We start from the raw sequence: 17,345 nt of genomic DNA on the forward strand, positions 1-17,345 counted from the left end.
CCACAGACAGACACACACACACACACACACACACACTGACAGGACTCAGCACTGAGACCCTATGAAACCCTACTTTGACCACCATTAAAGAGCCATACGGCACACAGACCCATCTAAACTGTCTTGATTGACTCTGACAGCAAATATGTCCCATGAAATTGACTAGGGATGGGTGGGTGTGTGTGTGTGGGGGGGTGGGGATGTGAGAGGTGGAGACAGTGTGAGAGAGGAAGAAAACAGATGGGGAAAGAAGAAGAGTGACAGAGTGGAGGGGAGGGGGGGGGTTACAGCAAGGGAGACAGACACAGAAAGAGAGAGCGCAAAAGAGATCGAGAGAGGATGAAGACGTGAGACTATAAGAATACAGTGAGAAAGGGGCTATAGGAGCAGAAAGCAGCTTTATATATATTATAGATATTGTGAAAACCTAGAGATGTTTAACTGGCCTCAGCTCTCCGACTGGAGCAACAATATGATCTAACACTATTTACCCACGCATCACCACAGCCATCATCATCATTATCATCATCACTATCATCAGCATCATCATCACGTCCTGTCCTGCTACTTTTACAGCAATGTAGAGAGGTAGAGAGAAAGAGAGGATACAAATGAAAGACAAAGAGGTAGAGTCTGACCAAAAGACATGTAAGTCTTGGGAGAGACTGGAGACTCTAAATTGCCCATAGGTATGAATGTGAGTGTGAGTGTGAGTGATTGTGTGTCTCTGTGATGGATCGGCGACCTGTCCAGGGCGTTTTCCCGCCTAATGCTTAAGGTATGCTGGGATAGCCTCCAGCCCCCTGTGAAAAGGATTAAGCAGGTACAGAAAATCAATGTGAATTCATATGAGAGGCCTGGCTTCACACGTTGAAGAAAGCAACACCTGCCCCATCCCTTTTTATCTCTGTATGACCTTGCTACAGTGATGGAGAAAGTCAGTCTCAAGAGCAAAGGTTTTCTCAGAGAGATGAGGTTATAGGTTAAGAAAGGAGGATATGGTGTGTATAAATCCAACACACACAAGTCAGGCACGCATATGTCAGGAGGAGCGGTGTTTTCAGATGGAGTCATCGTGTAGTCCCACTTTTAAAGGAAATATCCACCCTAAAACACTTTAAAAAGCTACTGGCAGTGTACCTTGCATTCCTGGGTCTATTTTGTTCTTCTGTGGTGTATTTTTCTTGTTCCTGTGGATAACTGGCCAAATTTAGACAATGTGACATCATGTGGAGATATTTTCTGTGCAGCTACAAATGAGTTTAACTGCATACAACTTTTCAGCTATCTAAAACATCAACACTAAATGTCAGGTTTTGGTGTTAGTCCCTCAGATCACCCACCCACCATTTTGCACCAACATTAAAAAAAATCATCCAGGGAGAAATCCATCGTAAGAGGGCGACATACCAATTTCTCCACCAACAGAAGCCTCAATAGATCAAAATGTAATTCAGCCACAAGACATTTTGTGTTTTGAGTAAGAGGGACTCTCACCATTTCTCGACTGGAAACTCTTGCTCTCTTACTCGCATTATTGCTATCGTTATTGCTATTGCTCTCTCCACCCAGCTGAATACAACAGGTCTAGGCACATTCTCTGGGGATTCTGGGAAATGTAGGAAATCACTAACTGAAGTAGAAGTAGTCAAGGCAGGTTGAGGGGAAGTGGGTACAACAAAAAAGTAAATTACTACATTTTTATTACAAAATAACTCTCTGGAATGCATTGAACATCACAGATTGATTATACATAACAGAGTACTAATGCACAATAGAGGTATGATGGAGGGGAATTCTACAATGGCTACCAATATAAGGGGAAAACAGACAGAGGGAAAGAGAGAGAAGGGTGGAGAGAAGAAACTGTTTTCACTCTCTCTCTCTCTCCCCCCCCCCTCTCTCTCTCTCTCTCTCTCTCTCTCTCTCTCTCTCCCCCTCTCTCTCTCTCTCTCTCTCTCTCTCTCACTCTCTCTCTCTAATGATACCATAACATTTGTTACCCTGTTTCTCCTCCCCTCCTTACTTCCATCCGTCTATCCCCATAGACTCGTTACTGTCTGTTCACCAGGGACTTAACCTTTACTTTAATCCTCTCCTGCTTTCTTCTTCTCGCTCTCTTTCTCTCTCTCTCATCTATCTCTACAGGGGGCCTGTTGAGCCATAGCCCCAGCATTATCCCTTTAAGAGCTAGCGGAGATTACCTGCCACTGTTAACCCAAAGGTGCCAACGCTATAATGACCTCAGTGGCAACACTCATTTAGTCTTAAAGGGACACTGACATGGATGAGGAACACACCTCTATCTCCCTCTCATCATTTCATAGACTGAATGTATTTGGTTTCTAAATAAAATGAAGGTTAGCAAAACGATAAACTCATCCAAATGAAACAAATATCAAGCCATTTTACTGAGTGTCTTGCGTAACAACAAGTTGCATAACAATACTTATTACACAACTTACACCTCACTAAAACTCTTTTTTGCCTGCTCCAATTTATAGTCTTAGATGTTAACCTTTTGCTGGTATTAGACTATTGGCATACCCCATCTGCATCCAGTGACTGAGAGTCAACTGCTTGACTCCTACCCTCTTGAGAGTCTTTGCCAACCTCTGCTTAGTGACTCAGAAACTCAAAATACGGCAGGATTAACTCCTTGGCCCCACTTTTCTTAAACTTCAATGAAAATCCATGGCTACTCTAGTGATAGTAATTGCTTCTAGATGCTAGATATCACAATAACAAGGCTCATGGGGGGTGCAAGCCCTCCCCTCACACATCAGAGTCCAATTTAGCAACAGCTCTTTCACCAAAATGTTCGATTTGCATCTGTTATGAAAGTTAAGAGTGAAAGAGTCAGTTCATCTGGACCATTCAACTCCCAGTGCAGAAGCAGGAGCTGGAACTGACTCTAGAAAAGGCAGAGTCATTCACCCTCATCTGTAGCGTTAAAGCCCTTAACCCTTAATCTCTAACCTTTAACCCCAGGACCGTTACCCCAACTCTAACCCCTTAACCCTCGTCATACCACCAAAACAATGGCTGCTCGATAGAGGAGAAACACAGAAACGAAAGTGTGTGTGTGATGAGCTTGGTTTGGGCTAAATACAGCTCACTCAGGAGAAGGTTTAGGAGTCGTTAAGAGGGCTTATCCCACACACACACACACACACACACACACACACACACATCCTGGAGGCTCACACACACAACCTGGAGGCACACACACACACACACACACACACACCAACAGACAGATACACACATGCCACACGCCTCTATTCTAATAGATGTTTTGATGTAGGATGATGGCATCATGATTGTGCTGATGTTGACAAAGCATCTTCAGTAGGACTTTAAACAGCAGTGATGCCACACTGACTGACTTTCGCTTAAAGCTGCACTGGCACAGTTCTTAACCTGCATCTTAGACCATTAAAATGATTCAAAACAGAAAGATTGTCCACACTTAAAAAACTGAATGGGTTTCTTAAGGTTAAGGGCTCAAAATGGGTTGCAGGTCTGTTTCTTGCGAGTCCCCATTTAACGAGTAAGAGAGTGTTTCAAGGAGTCTGGGTCCTGTGTTGAAAAAGTCAAAACATTTTAACATCAATGGAGTGCGGAGGAGTATGGAGGAGTACAAATATGTTTCAAGGACTCTTGGTGCTAGGATGGAAGAACATTTGAAAATCTGAATAGCGCTTGCTTTAGGGATCGGAGTTGGTTTGGTCCAGCGGTATTTCTGTCCCTGTGGTCATGTGATGACGTCTCCCTCTGTCACCGTGGTTATTACAGCCGTGTTTACCGGTGGTCTTGACTCACCGTGCAGCGAAAGTATACACATGCACACACACACACACACACACATCTCACTGAGTGACGTGGTGCCTGAGGTCTCTGTCTGGTTCAACAGCCACAAACAGACAGTGTTGCTCATGCCATTTACACCCAGAGGATAATTATGTAAATAAGAGAAAGGTTGTGTGTGTGTGTAGGTGTGTGTGTGTGTGTGTGTGTGCATGTCAGGTATGCTCTGGTAATATAATGGAGATATTTGTTCAATGACCTTTTATTGAATGTATATTTTGCTTTCTGCCTGTTTGTAAGTTGGATTGCAGACAGGAATGTGAATATGGACTCTCTCTCTCTTCCTTTCTCCCCCCCTCTCTCTCTCTCTCTCTGTTTGCTTGCTTTAATCCTGTTCGTCTCTTTCTCTTCCAGAGTGACCAGGTTCTGGTTTGGTGTGAGAACCACAGACGCTGCTCGCAGGTAAACACACACACACACACTCACTCTCACACACACACACACACACACACACACTCACTCAGACGTGGTCACAAGCACACACTCACTCACCACACACAGAGGCAAACATACACTCATCCCCAACACACACACACACACACACACACACACACACACACAAACACGAGACAGCGGTGAGACGGCTCTTGCACTTACACAAAACAACAGTGTACAGAAGCCAATGTCTGGATCCAGTTGATAGAAAATGCAAAATAAATCAACGATTTTGGTTTTCTAAATGATGCATTTCATTTTTGCAGTCAATGGTGCAAGTAGTTTGAAGAGAATACATGAATACATTTTACTTTTGATTAAAAAAACCCAAAACAAAACAAAAAATCTTTTGTTGTCCGCTCTTTCAGTCTGGCACCCAAATTAATTTAGTCCCTACAAGTCAGACTTATTACAGTTTTTTACGATCGCTAGCAAGCGTTTTTCAATACTTATAATACTTTTTCTAAACTCTTCACACACCAACTCACCTACAACACACAGTTGGCAAAACAGTTAATTTTATGCTCAAAATCACATATTGTAAACTAAACACCAACACTAATTTTCAAAATGCAAGAATACTTTGTCAAAATACACTAACTCTACCAAAACACTGCAAACATGTCTCAAAATCAAATAATTCTTTCAAAACACTAGCACATGTTTTCTTCCAACAGGAACATTTAGTCAATCACAGCACAATGACATACAAAATACTAACAGCAGATGGTATTACAGAAAATGCATTACTTTACATGTGTCAGTTCTACCCTTATACAATAGACAGTATATTGATAATCAATTGTTTTTCGCACTGCAGTTACTTTTGAAGTCACTCTACATTTTTCTTTTGTTGAGTGTAGTAAATGTTTTGCAAACATTCTATATCAGAAGTGAATGACTCATCTTTACTTTATAGAATGTACAGTATATGAAAAAGGAATAAGTTACAGAATTGCTGCAGTAAAGGCTTTATTTGCAATAGGAAATTACTGCAAGAGATCAACAAAAATCTGCAGTATAGCTGCTGGTTACAGTGGTGTAAAAATAAAATATACAAACAGAAAAAGGCACAGAAGAAAAAAAAAGAAAAATACACAGTCCTTTTCTAATCTACCCGGTCTTCTGCATTTGGCCACATGTTCTCGTCCACATCACTCCTTATATTTTCTCTGGCTATGCACCTTGGGAAGTATCTTTTGGCGTGCCTTATCCACCCCTGGCAGTGTTCAGCTGTGATTGGTCTATTTGCATAACTTCAATCAGCTGTTTCTCACTAGCAATAAAAAAAAAATATAGGACATATATTTGTGTTTCAATGTACAATGTGAACTGCTGTTCACTTCAACTTTAGCCTATAAGTTAGGTTTAGAACATGAGGTTATCTGTTCTGACATACAGTGTGAAAGCATTTGTAAATTTGGCAGTAAAAATCCATAGTTTTGGTCTTGGTTGAGCTTGTGTGTAAAAGAAATTCAAGAGTTTTTAAAATGCATTTTGTGTCAAAGGAACAAGAAATGTGTTAATGGTATGGCCCGCAACAGACCGATGTTGTGCTAACTGTGTTAAGAGTTATGAAAATGTGACTACAGAACTGATAAAAGGTTGCTAGCAATCGTAAAAAACTGTAACACTTATTGCCACATTTGCCATGTCAGATCCCATGAAAAGCCCAATATTCAGTTGCTTCAGAAACCAAGTTGTACATGATATGTCACGATGTAGATTTGTGTTCTACCAAAGCCGTAGTGTGGCATTTACCAGTACACAGGTATGGCTGTGTAAACTTTTTCATTGGGCTTCAAATAATGAAGAAATATCACGCTCAGGCCATTGCAGTAATAAGCAGAATGAAATAATGGCTGCGCAAAGACTGGGCACCCAGGGGAGGTTAGGAGGTGTTGCTGTTACCTGACACACACACACACGCACACTCTGTCTCTCTCTCCCTTCCTTTCTCTATGTAATCCCTACCACATGGCTCCTGTAATAGCAAAAGTTGTGTTTTCAGTTGAAATAACGTCCTCCCCTATACCCCCATTACCCACCCTCCCTGGAGCAAAAATTAGCCCCTGTTTATTCACTTAACACTGCCTGCCAGGAGGCCTCGGTGTGTGTGTGTGTGTGTGTGTGTGTGTGTGTGTGCGTGCTAATTCATTGTTTGATTTGAGTGGAGTTTCCATGCTGTGTATTTTTAGCTGCCAGTCTGTCCACTCTGCAGCAGTTCCACTGAGCTGTTAGCTTGTTACAGTTTCTGAGCATTACTGTGGGTGTTGCAGACTGCTGGTCCCATCTCAGAGACACAGAGAGAGAGAGAATGAGAAAGAGAGAGAGAGAGAAAGAGACAGAAGCTAGTAGATCTCAGTAGTTATGTTTATGCAAATTATGATGTATTGAATTAGAAAGGCTGAATGGAAAAGGCAAATTTCCAGAAAATGTCATCAATAATGCAAAAAAACCTTTGCTTCAGAAGGAATTGTTTTTTTCAGTAAACAAATTATGTGAGAAATTACAACAAAACACTTTTATAGAGTAAATAATGACGTTGTGACATTTGCAGCCAAAGAGTGTCTGTAAAATATCTGTCCACCTCAACCTTTCAGAAATGTCAAATGCTTGTTGCTCCCCTGTTTAAGGTCCCGTTATGGGTGTATGACCATTAGCTCATACATTATGTGCATTTATTTCTTTTCATCAGCTTGAAATATCGGCAACATTAGCCGACACAATAGAACAATAACAACCTGCCCAATATTAATCACTTCTTGAAAGACTGTTTCCATTTTGTGATGTGTTTTTTTTTTCTCATGTAGCTGCACTCTGCGTACAAGAAGCCTATTTATATGCTTCAACCCCGCTGATGGAAACGACTGATTTGCATTTTATATCTTGCGGCATTTCAAAAGTTCACACAAAATTCACTTGACAGTTGGAAACATTGTAGGTAGAGTGGGGGCTTGTTTCTGTGTAGCGCGTACCTCAGTAGTCACAGTTATGAATGGAGGTTAACCTGGTTATCTCTGCTACTGACCTCAGTTTATATGATGATCAGCAGAAAGAGAGTGTGTTTGTGTGTGTGTGTGTGTGTGTGTGTGTGTGTGTGTGTGTGCGTGTGTATGTGTGTGTGTGTGTGTTCCGGGGTCAGCAGAGGTTAATGTCAAGAGCAGCCTACAGCGTATCCCCCCTAAACCCCCATCACCAGACCGTCACGGAGAATACCACACTGAGCGAAACATCAGACATCAACTTTCAGCTATGACACACACACACACACACACACACACACACACACACACACACACACACACGTCTTTCAACGAGGGGTCTTGCCCTGTTTCTCCTGTCTCTCTCCCTCCTTTCCCTCTCCCTTTGTTTCTACTCCCGATGTCTGGAGCTGTGAGTTTAACACAGAGTGAGAAAGAGTGAATGAGTGTCAATGGAAAGTATTTTCATTTCAAAGTTTATAGTTTATTGCCCTGGCTCTGTGTGTCTGACTGTTGTATGTGTGTGAATACCAGTGGTACTGTGCTGTCACCATGGTGCAACAGCAGTCTCAGCTAATTCAACAGAAGTTGGATGGAGGCTGGCTGGCACTGTGCAAACCGCAGCTCCCTCCTGGACCGCCTGATAGGGGCAACTACATACACACACACTGTGTCTCTTTATGCTCGTTTGAATTACAGCGTTATGAATTCATACCATTTTACAGTCTGTTGACAGTGGAGACAGCCAAATATGTGAAAGTCGACATGGCAGGCTAACAAAAAAATAGAAAAGAACAAAAAACACGAGCATCCCATGGTTTGGATGGGGCTCTATGAGCAGGGGATAAGAGGATACCCTGCAAGTAAGTTTTTCCAGCCCAGCCTTCTATTCTTTGCTATTCTATTCTATTCTATTCTATTCTATTCTATTCTATTCTACATCTGTTGTTAGAGATATTTCAGATATGAGGGTTAACCCCAGATCCCAACAGCAGGCCATGCTGAACTACAAATACATCACTACAGCATGGAAGCATGAATGGATAGACAGACAAACAGACAGACAATGTTCTCCAGTACAGAGAAGCAGAGACTGAGAGAGAGAGAGAGAGAAAGAGAGAGAGAGAGAAAGAGAGAGAGAGAGAGAGAGGCCACTGGTTGATAGCGACTTTTTCTCTGGGGACCCACATTTTTCTTGTGACCATAAACCAATTTTAGGGCTATTAGCAAGGCAAATATAACAAAATGCACCCTAATTTCAACCTACCTTCCACTGCAGGATCTCGTAAAGGCTTTGGCAATATAACATGCAAAATAACATTTGATTGCAATTTTTACTGAATAATTTGGGGACTCATATTAGTTTTCCCTCAACCCAGTTTTGGGTCCTGATCCAGACGTAGAGCAGTACTGTTCTATGTCAGTTACACAGAGTTTTAACATGTATAACACACAGTCTGCCTACTCACGACCACCCGGAGGTGCAGAATGGTGAACTGTGACACTGCAAGATGAATTTAATTTTACAGTTTTGTGTATTTCATTTAGGAAGCCTAAAGCCTGCAATGATTCATTATTTTACAAGAAAAGGGAATTCATGACAAATATTTTAAAAATAAGGCATTCGCATATTTTTTCACACTCTAGAAATCCCATGGCCACTCCGCCGAGGCCCAGGCCCATTTGTTCCAAAAATGTATTATATATATATAAAAAAAAAAAGATAAAAGTGGCACAGTTTTTATCAGTATGGGGAACAGTAAAGTGCAGAATCTGCAGGATACAGTGGGTGCAGATGCTCTGCAGTGATGTTACAATGTTATAAGTCTTCCATTCTACATCTATCCTGGTGGCCATATTTTAAAGTAATAATCTGTGCATTTTCATATAAGAAAATATCTTTTTTGCTACTCTCTGCTACCGATTGATATAACACAATAAGGATTTAACCTATACCCAACTCATGAAAGCTTTTGGGTTTGTTACATATTTTTCTTCAGCAGACAGGAACAGATTAGTTTTAAATATCTGGAAGCAGCAACAAATAGAAGAAGAATTCTTTAGTTTTCATGACCAGTGATATAGTGTAGATATTACCGTCTCTGTGGACTCTGTCACTCTTAGGCAGCGGCTTAAATTCTGGCGTTGCGTATATTTGTAGTTGCTTCAGTAGTCTCAGCAGTTTGTTTGTTTGGGGGTGTGGGAGGTCAAAGGACGTCAAAACTGGTGACAAAATAATTGAAACAAGAATCTCACAGATTATTGCTTCGAGTGCTCCATCCTGTATCGAGCCTGTCCTGCATGAGGATCAGCTGTGGCCAATACAGACTACTCTACTACTCTACTCTATCCAATATTGCACACTAGCACTGAAGAGGCATATTGTAACAAAACATGTGTCACTCAATCAACTTGCCACATTGTTGATGCTAGAGCTATTTTCCAGATTATAGATGAAGATTTATCAAATACGGACATTAAAAAAATGTATGCTATATGAAAGAGCGTTAGGATGGAGAGAAAGAGGGATGAGAGGATGGAGAGAATGGGTGAAGGTATGCAGTCTCTCATCGGCTGTGGTGCTCTCCTATCTGTTCTGCTCTACACACACACACACACACACACACACACGAGGCAGATGTTGCCCCACCACATATGGTTTGTGTCACATCATCAGCAGACTCTCCCATGAAAACCCACATGGGAGTTCACTAAATCTGAACTACAGCCCTCTCTCAGTCCCTCCATCCTTCCATCTCCTCCTCCTTTTATCTCTCTCTAGCACACACGCACACACACATACACAGCGGAGTAGTAGTAATATGTATCAGGTGTGTGTGGCAGTGGGTTGACCACTAACAACAGGTCTGATGCAGAACAGAGGAGCAGAGGTGTGAAGTCCCTGCTGCCTTTCCTCTCCTCATCCTCTCTTCCTCTGCTCCCATCATCCCTCCATCTCCATTCTTCCCTAAATCCTTGTTCCCCTTCTATCATCCCCTTGTCTGTCCTTCCCATTTATCACTCTGTCTTTCCAATCTCTTTCTTCCTCACCTGTCTTTATCTCCTCTTCTTCTTATCTTCTCATCTTCTCTACTCTCCTTCTACCACTTTCCTCCTATCTCCTCTCTCTCCTTCTCTCTTTCTCCTCTCCTCCCCTCGTCCTCCTGTTAGCTCATTCACCAAAGGCATTTAATTTGAAGGAATACACTTTTTGTCATATTGGTCACATTGGTCAACTTACCTGTTAAGTGATGATAATATAGACACTAAAATCATCCATGTGTCCCCGATAGATCAGTAAGTAATAAAAGTTTAGTAATAAAAAGTTGTTGTTTGTTGTTTTTATTATATGGCCAGTAGATTCCTAAATTGTAAAAATGAAATATCATTGATTCAGTAGAATTGTAGTCAGTTTTATTTTTGGAACTATTTCAGGTGAGCAACCACGTATTCATCCACTGCACAATAGTCCCTGGTAGGTCAAAACAGTATATCATTTTTGTATTATATTTTATGTAATGTTTTCCAATCTCCTGGCACACTTATCATTTAAGATTACATACCATACATACATTCGTTTTAGAGCTTCAACAGTTTATCATTTTTGAGATAATGCTAGTCGCCGTCAGCATAGTGAATGTAAAAGTGTTGCATGGAAATTATCTACTTGGAACACATTAATTATTTTGGTGTCTGTATTCTTAACAGGTAAGTTCACCAACTGGTCAATCTTTGGTGTATTCCTTATAATGCACTTCAAATAGCTGAAGGATTTTGACTGCCATCTGCCGCACATCCATTTTTCCACAGTCCACACCTCCACCCTTTCTCCGTCCCAACATTTATCTTGAGTAAAGTGGACAGTCATCTCACCTTTACTAGTTTTATTCTTTATTTTAGACTGTGAGAAAGTAGTGAGGGAAAGAGAAAAGGGGAGTCAGAGGAGAGAAAGCTCTGGTGGGATTCAATCTTAGGTCATTTGGGCACATGTGTGGTTCTAGAGGTGGAGAACTTAACCACTATCTCTAGGCATTTCTCTTTTCTTTTCACTCTCCTCTTCTTCACCCCTTCTCTTCTTCCACTTTCTTCCCCCTCTCCTTCCACTCCCCCTGCAACCTGCCGACTTAAGTTAGCTGTAGTTGTTTTACATGTTTTTCCAAAGGTCTGCTAAAACGCTAACCTGCTTTTCAAAGGGATTTTTGGAATTTGTTCCGCTACTTTTCACTGAAATATTGCAAAGCCCAAAGTGTGTGTGTGTGTGTGTGTGTGTTTGTGTGTGCGTGCGTGCGCACCTGTGCGTGTGTGTGCATATTTAAAATATAAAACATGTATGCACATGCCTTCTGAAATGATCTGTACAGTCTAATTTGCCATATTAATGCAGTCGCATGCATCAACAATTACATACAGTCAATAGAATAGATTTGAGGTTTGATATAGTTGAGTTGAGTGAACTGTATATATAGATTTTTTTAATTAGATTTATTTTCAACTGGCCAACGCTGATCAATCTCTTCCATTAGAAATGTACCAGTATTATATTAAATATGGCAGCTCCATTAAAGGTGCTACGTGCAGCATTTTAACATCAATGAATCATTACCACATTCATTTTGAGACATTCGTATAATTACCATAAACTAACAAGACCATTGCTGAGAAGACTGACAGCCTCTACTGGCCTCTGCACTGCATTTTACATTGTGTGCCACTGGGTCAGATTTCAGGGAAATCTGCTGGATTGCTTTATGGCACAAAACAGGAAGAGAGCGCAGTTCTTCCAGAGCAAACAGAGGTAAAACTTTCAGAGTTTCTCACAACAGCAGATGGTCAAACAAGTGAAAAAATGGGGGGGGGGGGAATTCCAACATGTGTGTCCTCTTCAGTAAAGTGAAAGTGTAAAACTTTGACCAAAGAAGAAACATCCTCTTTGCAAAAGGTAGCAAAAGCATTTATGGGAAATGTGTTTTAATTTTGAGAAACACAGCCACCGGCGTGAGACAGATCGAGGCTACCAATCATCTCAAACATGGTCTTATTTGTTTATTATTATTATTCCAAGATAACACAATAAATTTTACAATGATATATTGATGTTTAAAAATGATATACGTGGCACCTTTAAAATTCAAACTCCAAAAAAAGCGGAGGACATAATTTAACATGAATTGTTTCCCACATTACACCGACTGAACTAGTGGCCATGTAGGGAGAGCGAGCACATCTGGTCTGTCTTTTTTTCTGTCTGTCTCTCTCTTTCTCTCTCTCTCTCTCCGTTTTCTCGCAACTTTCTCTGGACCTGTTTTACTGTTTGTCTTTCATCTCCTCTCTCCTTTTCAACTGACACTCACTCCTTTCCTCCCTCCATCCATTCTGAAACCACATCTCTCCTCCCCTCCCTCTCCCATTTCCTTTCCTCCCTCTCTCTGAGTGTGGCTGTCATCCCTCTATTGTGGCAGGTGAGGCCATAAACCAGCAGGAGAGACCAGAGGAGGGGTGGAGGGGTAGGAAACAAGGTGTGTGTGTGAGGGTGTGTGTGTGTGTGTGTGATTAATGATTATACAGATATTTGAGGAGAGCCTGTAATACACACACACACATGCACGCACGCACAGTCATTAATCTCAGCTCTAGTGTTAGTGTGTTGGTGTGTTAAACAGTAACATCTCTAACCTCTAACCTGTGCTGTCTCTTCTGGGCTTTTCTCCCTCCCTCTCTCTCTCTCTCTCTCTCTCTCTCTCTCTCTCTCTCTCTCTCTCTCTCTCTCTCTCTCTCTCTCACACACACACACACACACACACACACACACACACACACACATAACTCATCATGTCGCCTCCGAGGCCAAAAGTGTCCATTCCTCTCTCAGCTCCCCTTACATAAATACAGTGCGGGCACATTTCAGTGATTTACAATATCCAAGTGATATTTGAGAGTGTAAGGTGTGTACTGTATAGGTAAGAGTGTTTTCAGTTCAAATCCATTTCATGACCTTTGTCACGTCTTCCCCTCTCTCCCCTGTCTCTCTTGTCTCTCCCTCAAATGAAGCACAAATGATTAAAAAAAATATGGCAAACGTATTTACCAGTATATACTGTATGTATCTTTACCCATCTATAAACTTCAACAGGGATTAAGTGGAGGAGTGGAGGGTGTGGGAAGAGGAGGGGAGCTACGACAGGAAGGAGGTGAAGAGAGGTAGGGAGATGAAAGGAGAGGTGAGACAGGAGGGGAGAGGAGTGGTAGGGAGAAGATGGGATCAGAGGGAGAAGATGGGAGACTAGAGGAAGGAGGAAAGGCACAGGGGATAGAACGGGAGAAACAAAGAGGAAAAGAATGAAAAGTAAAAAAAAAGTCTTTAACTCTAATGGATCAAAGTGGGGTTGTAAGATGGGGGTTGGGGGGGGTAAGATGGGTGATGGTGGTGGTGAGGAGGGGGGCGGGGGTTCTGACAGTCTTAAGCCTGGAGCAACACGTGGGCCCGTGAAGAGACCCATGGGAGCTCCCCAAAGAAACACATCACACTTCAGGATCTGGTTACAACAGTGTGTGTGTGTGTGTGTGTGTGTGTATGTGTGTGTGTGTGTGTGTGTGCGTGTGTGTGTGTGAGAGAGCGCGAGAGAGGCTGTATGTGTCTCAGTGTTTGTGTGTGTGTGTGTGTGTGTGTGTGTTGTATTATCTCTGTGCTGACTCATGGCCAGGCTCCTTTAGGACTGCATCATTATCTGGCAGAGGAGAGAAAGAGCTAACCCAAACTTTTTCATCCCACAATTTAAACGAAATGTATTCCCTCGCCCAGGGAACCGAAGATATTAACAGATTACAGCTCTGTTCATGCTGGGACCCCGTTTTGTGTCCCATAGGTTAAGAAACCAGGCACATGTGGCTTCACTGGCTTTGATTCACTCATGTTGTGTGAAAACCTTGTAATTCCAGTTGCGAGTTACTGTATGGTGTTTTTCTTTTTCTTAAGTTAAGTGTCATAACCCAAGGGTCTAACCGTTAAAAACCCAATGTTATTGTTTCAAAAATACATAGTCATCAATCTGCAAATGAGCCTATTTAAAACAATTCCTGAATAGCTGAGGTTTTTGAGATGTTTTCATCCAACAGTAGCCATTTATTTGTACAAAGTTGAAGTTTTTATGTGCCTTTTGTTGATTCTATTTGTTCGTCTGGAATCAGTGAGATGGAATAAATTGGAGGAATGATTGAAGCCAGGCACACTGGGGAGTTGAGGGAGAGAGAAAGAGAGAGAGAGAGTGAAAGAGAGAGAGAGAGAGAGAGAGAGAGAGGTGAAACCACAGTTTTTATATGTTGTCTGGTTTTAATTTGGTAAGAACCATCATTCACCAGTTCACTGAGGTGGCGAACCAGATGAGTGTGTGCAGTGTGTGTGCGTGTGTGTGTGTGTGTGTGTGTGTGCTTGAGTCTCTGCAAGCATGCATGTGTGTATGAATGTGGTTTAGTGTGTGTGTGTGTGCGTGTGTGCATGTATGCTTTAGGAGTGTGTTTGTGTGCGTGCAGGGGGTGGGATTGGGGGTTGAGTGTGTGCGAGTATGTGTGTGTGCTTGAGTGTGTGTGTGTGTGTGTGTGTGTGTATGTTCCCTTTGTGTTCTCTACCTGTACATTGCTCTTAGACTGCGTTGTTTGTCTCTGCCATTGCTAAAATCCCTACCAGTCCTTGTTCTTACCACTGTCTTGTTGTCCCCTGCACTTCTTTAAAACTAGGCTCCTTGTGATGGTGGTGATGGGTAAAATGTTGACTTGTTCTACTATACTTATTTTATCATCCATGATAAAAATGTCAGGTAAACCTAAAATGTAAAAGTGTCCTTTGATCGCTCTCAAAGTCTCATGTTTTGTTTTGTTTTTGTATGCACAGTGCCTTCAGCCATGCAAGGAATTGTGGGAAACCAGGAAGGTGCTGTCTCCAAAGTCCTGTGAGGTAAGAGAGAGAGAGAGAAACATAGAGAGTGCATGTGTGTGTGTATGTGTGTGTGTGTGTGTGAGTCATAACACCCTTGGTGGTAGTGTCACTTATGCACTAGAAAAACTTGTTGCTTTTGCTCGACTGCATTAGTCTGAGTATTTGTGTGTGTGTGTGTGTGTATGTGTGTGGCCCTAAATGATTATTTTTAGAGTCGGTCCCTGTGGTTTTCAGATAGACCAGTTTTTCATCACAATAGCTGAAGCATAAAGCATGTTACTGGCTGAATGGCTGGATGGCTGACTGGCTGGCTGGTTAGGAACACTGGGTAATTTAGAACGATTCGCTAAAGCCTGTGTTTACATTCTGTTGATCTGCGGGCGCACACACGCACACACACACACACACACACACACACACATGCACAGCTTATTAGACCAAATCTCTAGGGCTGTCTTTAAGGAGTCAGTAGAAGTTTACCAAAGGAAACACTTTTACCTCTGCAGTGCATGTTATTCTACCTGCATGTGTGTGTTTATGTACATTACGTATGATTTCCTTAGTGCGTCAACTGTAATAACAGTTTCTCTCCCCTCACCTCTTTTTCTCTCTGCCCTCTCTCTCTCTTTCATCCTCTGTCCCTCCATCAGAAGCAGACAGAGTGTGTGACTAGTAGGGAGTTCCTGGCCTCTCTGAGGTCCTCACGTCAGGGCGACTGCCCCCCGCCCCAGCGAGCCACCGGATTCGCCGCGGCCTGCGTGGAGAGCTGTTCGTCAGACCAGCATTGTCCCACCCCCAGGAAGTGCTGCTCCAATGGCTGTGGACACACTTGCCAAGCCCCGGCCAATCTCTACAAAGGTAAAGGCATTTCCCTGCGAACGGGTCAGGGCCTGTGTGTGTCATCATGTGGGTTTTATCACCTGAGGCTGCTGCATTTATGGCTAAACTTTTAAGTCAGAATATTACTCAACAAGCATTTATAGCACTGACTAATTTATCAAAAGCTTATATCCAGTTCTTACACACAAATCTGATAAATACATCATGATCATCATCTGATGATGATCATAATGATGATGATGATGATGATGGTGTTGGTGTTGGAGGCATCCTGTTGGTTCAGCAGTCTAAGACTTGTCCATATACTATTTATTCATAACAATGTAGGTTCAATGCTGGCTCATGACTTTTGTCCCTTTCCCATCTTTCTTGCAATTCTTGACTGTGTACTGTCTAATGAGGCAGAAATCTTATAAAATAACATCATGCTTCTCTTTTGCCTCTGCAGGCGTTCCTCTGAAGCCTCGCAGAGAGATGAGCTTCCTGGAGGATTCAGAAGGCCGTATGAAGGTGGCGTGGGTGTCCAAGTTCAACGTCAGCGTGGAGCCGGTCGTTTACACGCTCCAGTCCCGCTGGAACATCGGGATACACCCCAGCGAAGACCATGCCTCCCCATGGACCACCGTCGCCATGGTAACTAACCAGCAATCTCTCACCCTTCACCCAAGGTCTCTCTTTGAGTTTTTGAAGGTTTGGGATGCCACCAAACCAAACCACTTAAACTGGCATGAGGCTGCACAGTGATTGCCATAGACATTTATCTATGTATTTATTTGCTTGCTTGTTTAATCAGTCCACTTCTCACCCTTACACAGATATGGCCCTTGTAATGTCACCCTCTGTACATTATTGAGGAGATGTTGAGTTGCTGTAGGGAAGCTGACTGTAAAATTGGTGGCCTATCCCTTTAACGATGGAACAATGCCACAAAGTCCATAACCTCTCTTTACCTCAAAACTCTCAAATCGCCTCAGATGATGAAACTTCTCAGTTATGGAGATGGATGTTCTCTGTTTCCACCTCATCAGTCTGCTGCCTAGCTGTCTAAACCTCTCCACCCTAGCCAGTCTACCACTCTGCCAGGGTAAACTGTGTGTGTGTGTGTGTGTATGTGTGTGTGTGTGTCTGTGTGTGTCTGTGTGTGTCTGTGTGTGCGTGCACTATATGTGTCTGTGTGTCTGTGTGTCTGTGTGAGGTTAGGTAAATAAGCAGAGCTTAAAAAGGGACCACAGACAGCCACAGTCGTTCCACCGGCTGACTCTGAATGACTGAACACTCATTATGGA

At 42.4% G+C, this 17,345-nt stretch overlaps 2 protein-coding genes across 3 annotated transcripts in view; one reads left to right on the forward strand and one right to left on the reverse strand.

The window, feature by feature from the left end:
- Positions 1-17,345, reverse strand: part of c9h1orf53 (chromosome 9 C1orf53 homolog) — a 485,525-nt gene that overhangs the window by 150,797 nt on the left and 317,383 nt on the right. The window lies entirely within an intron of this gene.
- The window catches only part of anos1b (anosmin 1b), a 37,849-nt gene that overhangs the window by 6,539 nt on the left and 13,965 nt on the right, over positions 1-17,345 (forward strand). Inside the window, exons 2-5 of one of the 2 annotated variants that reach the window (XM_071906936.2) lie at positions 4,225-4,272; positions 15,175-15,237; positions 15,870-16,077; positions 16,508-16,692. In XM_071906936.2, coding sequence (XP_071763037.2) covers positions 4,225-4,272; positions 15,175-15,237; positions 15,870-16,077; positions 16,508-16,692 — 504 coding nt within the window. The remainder of the gene's footprint in view (positions 1-4,224; positions 4,273-15,174; positions 15,238-15,869; positions 16,078-16,507; positions 16,693-17,345) is intronic. The other variant, XM_071906937.2, reaches the window with a different exon arrangement.

This window comes from Centroberyx gerrardi, chromosome 9 (genome assembly GCF_048128805.1).
Source record: "Centroberyx gerrardi isolate f3 chromosome 9, fCenGer3.hap1.cur.20231027, whole genome shotgun sequence".
Taxonomy (NCBI): Eukaryota; Metazoa; Chordata; class Actinopteri; order Beryciformes; family Berycidae; genus Centroberyx; species Centroberyx gerrardi.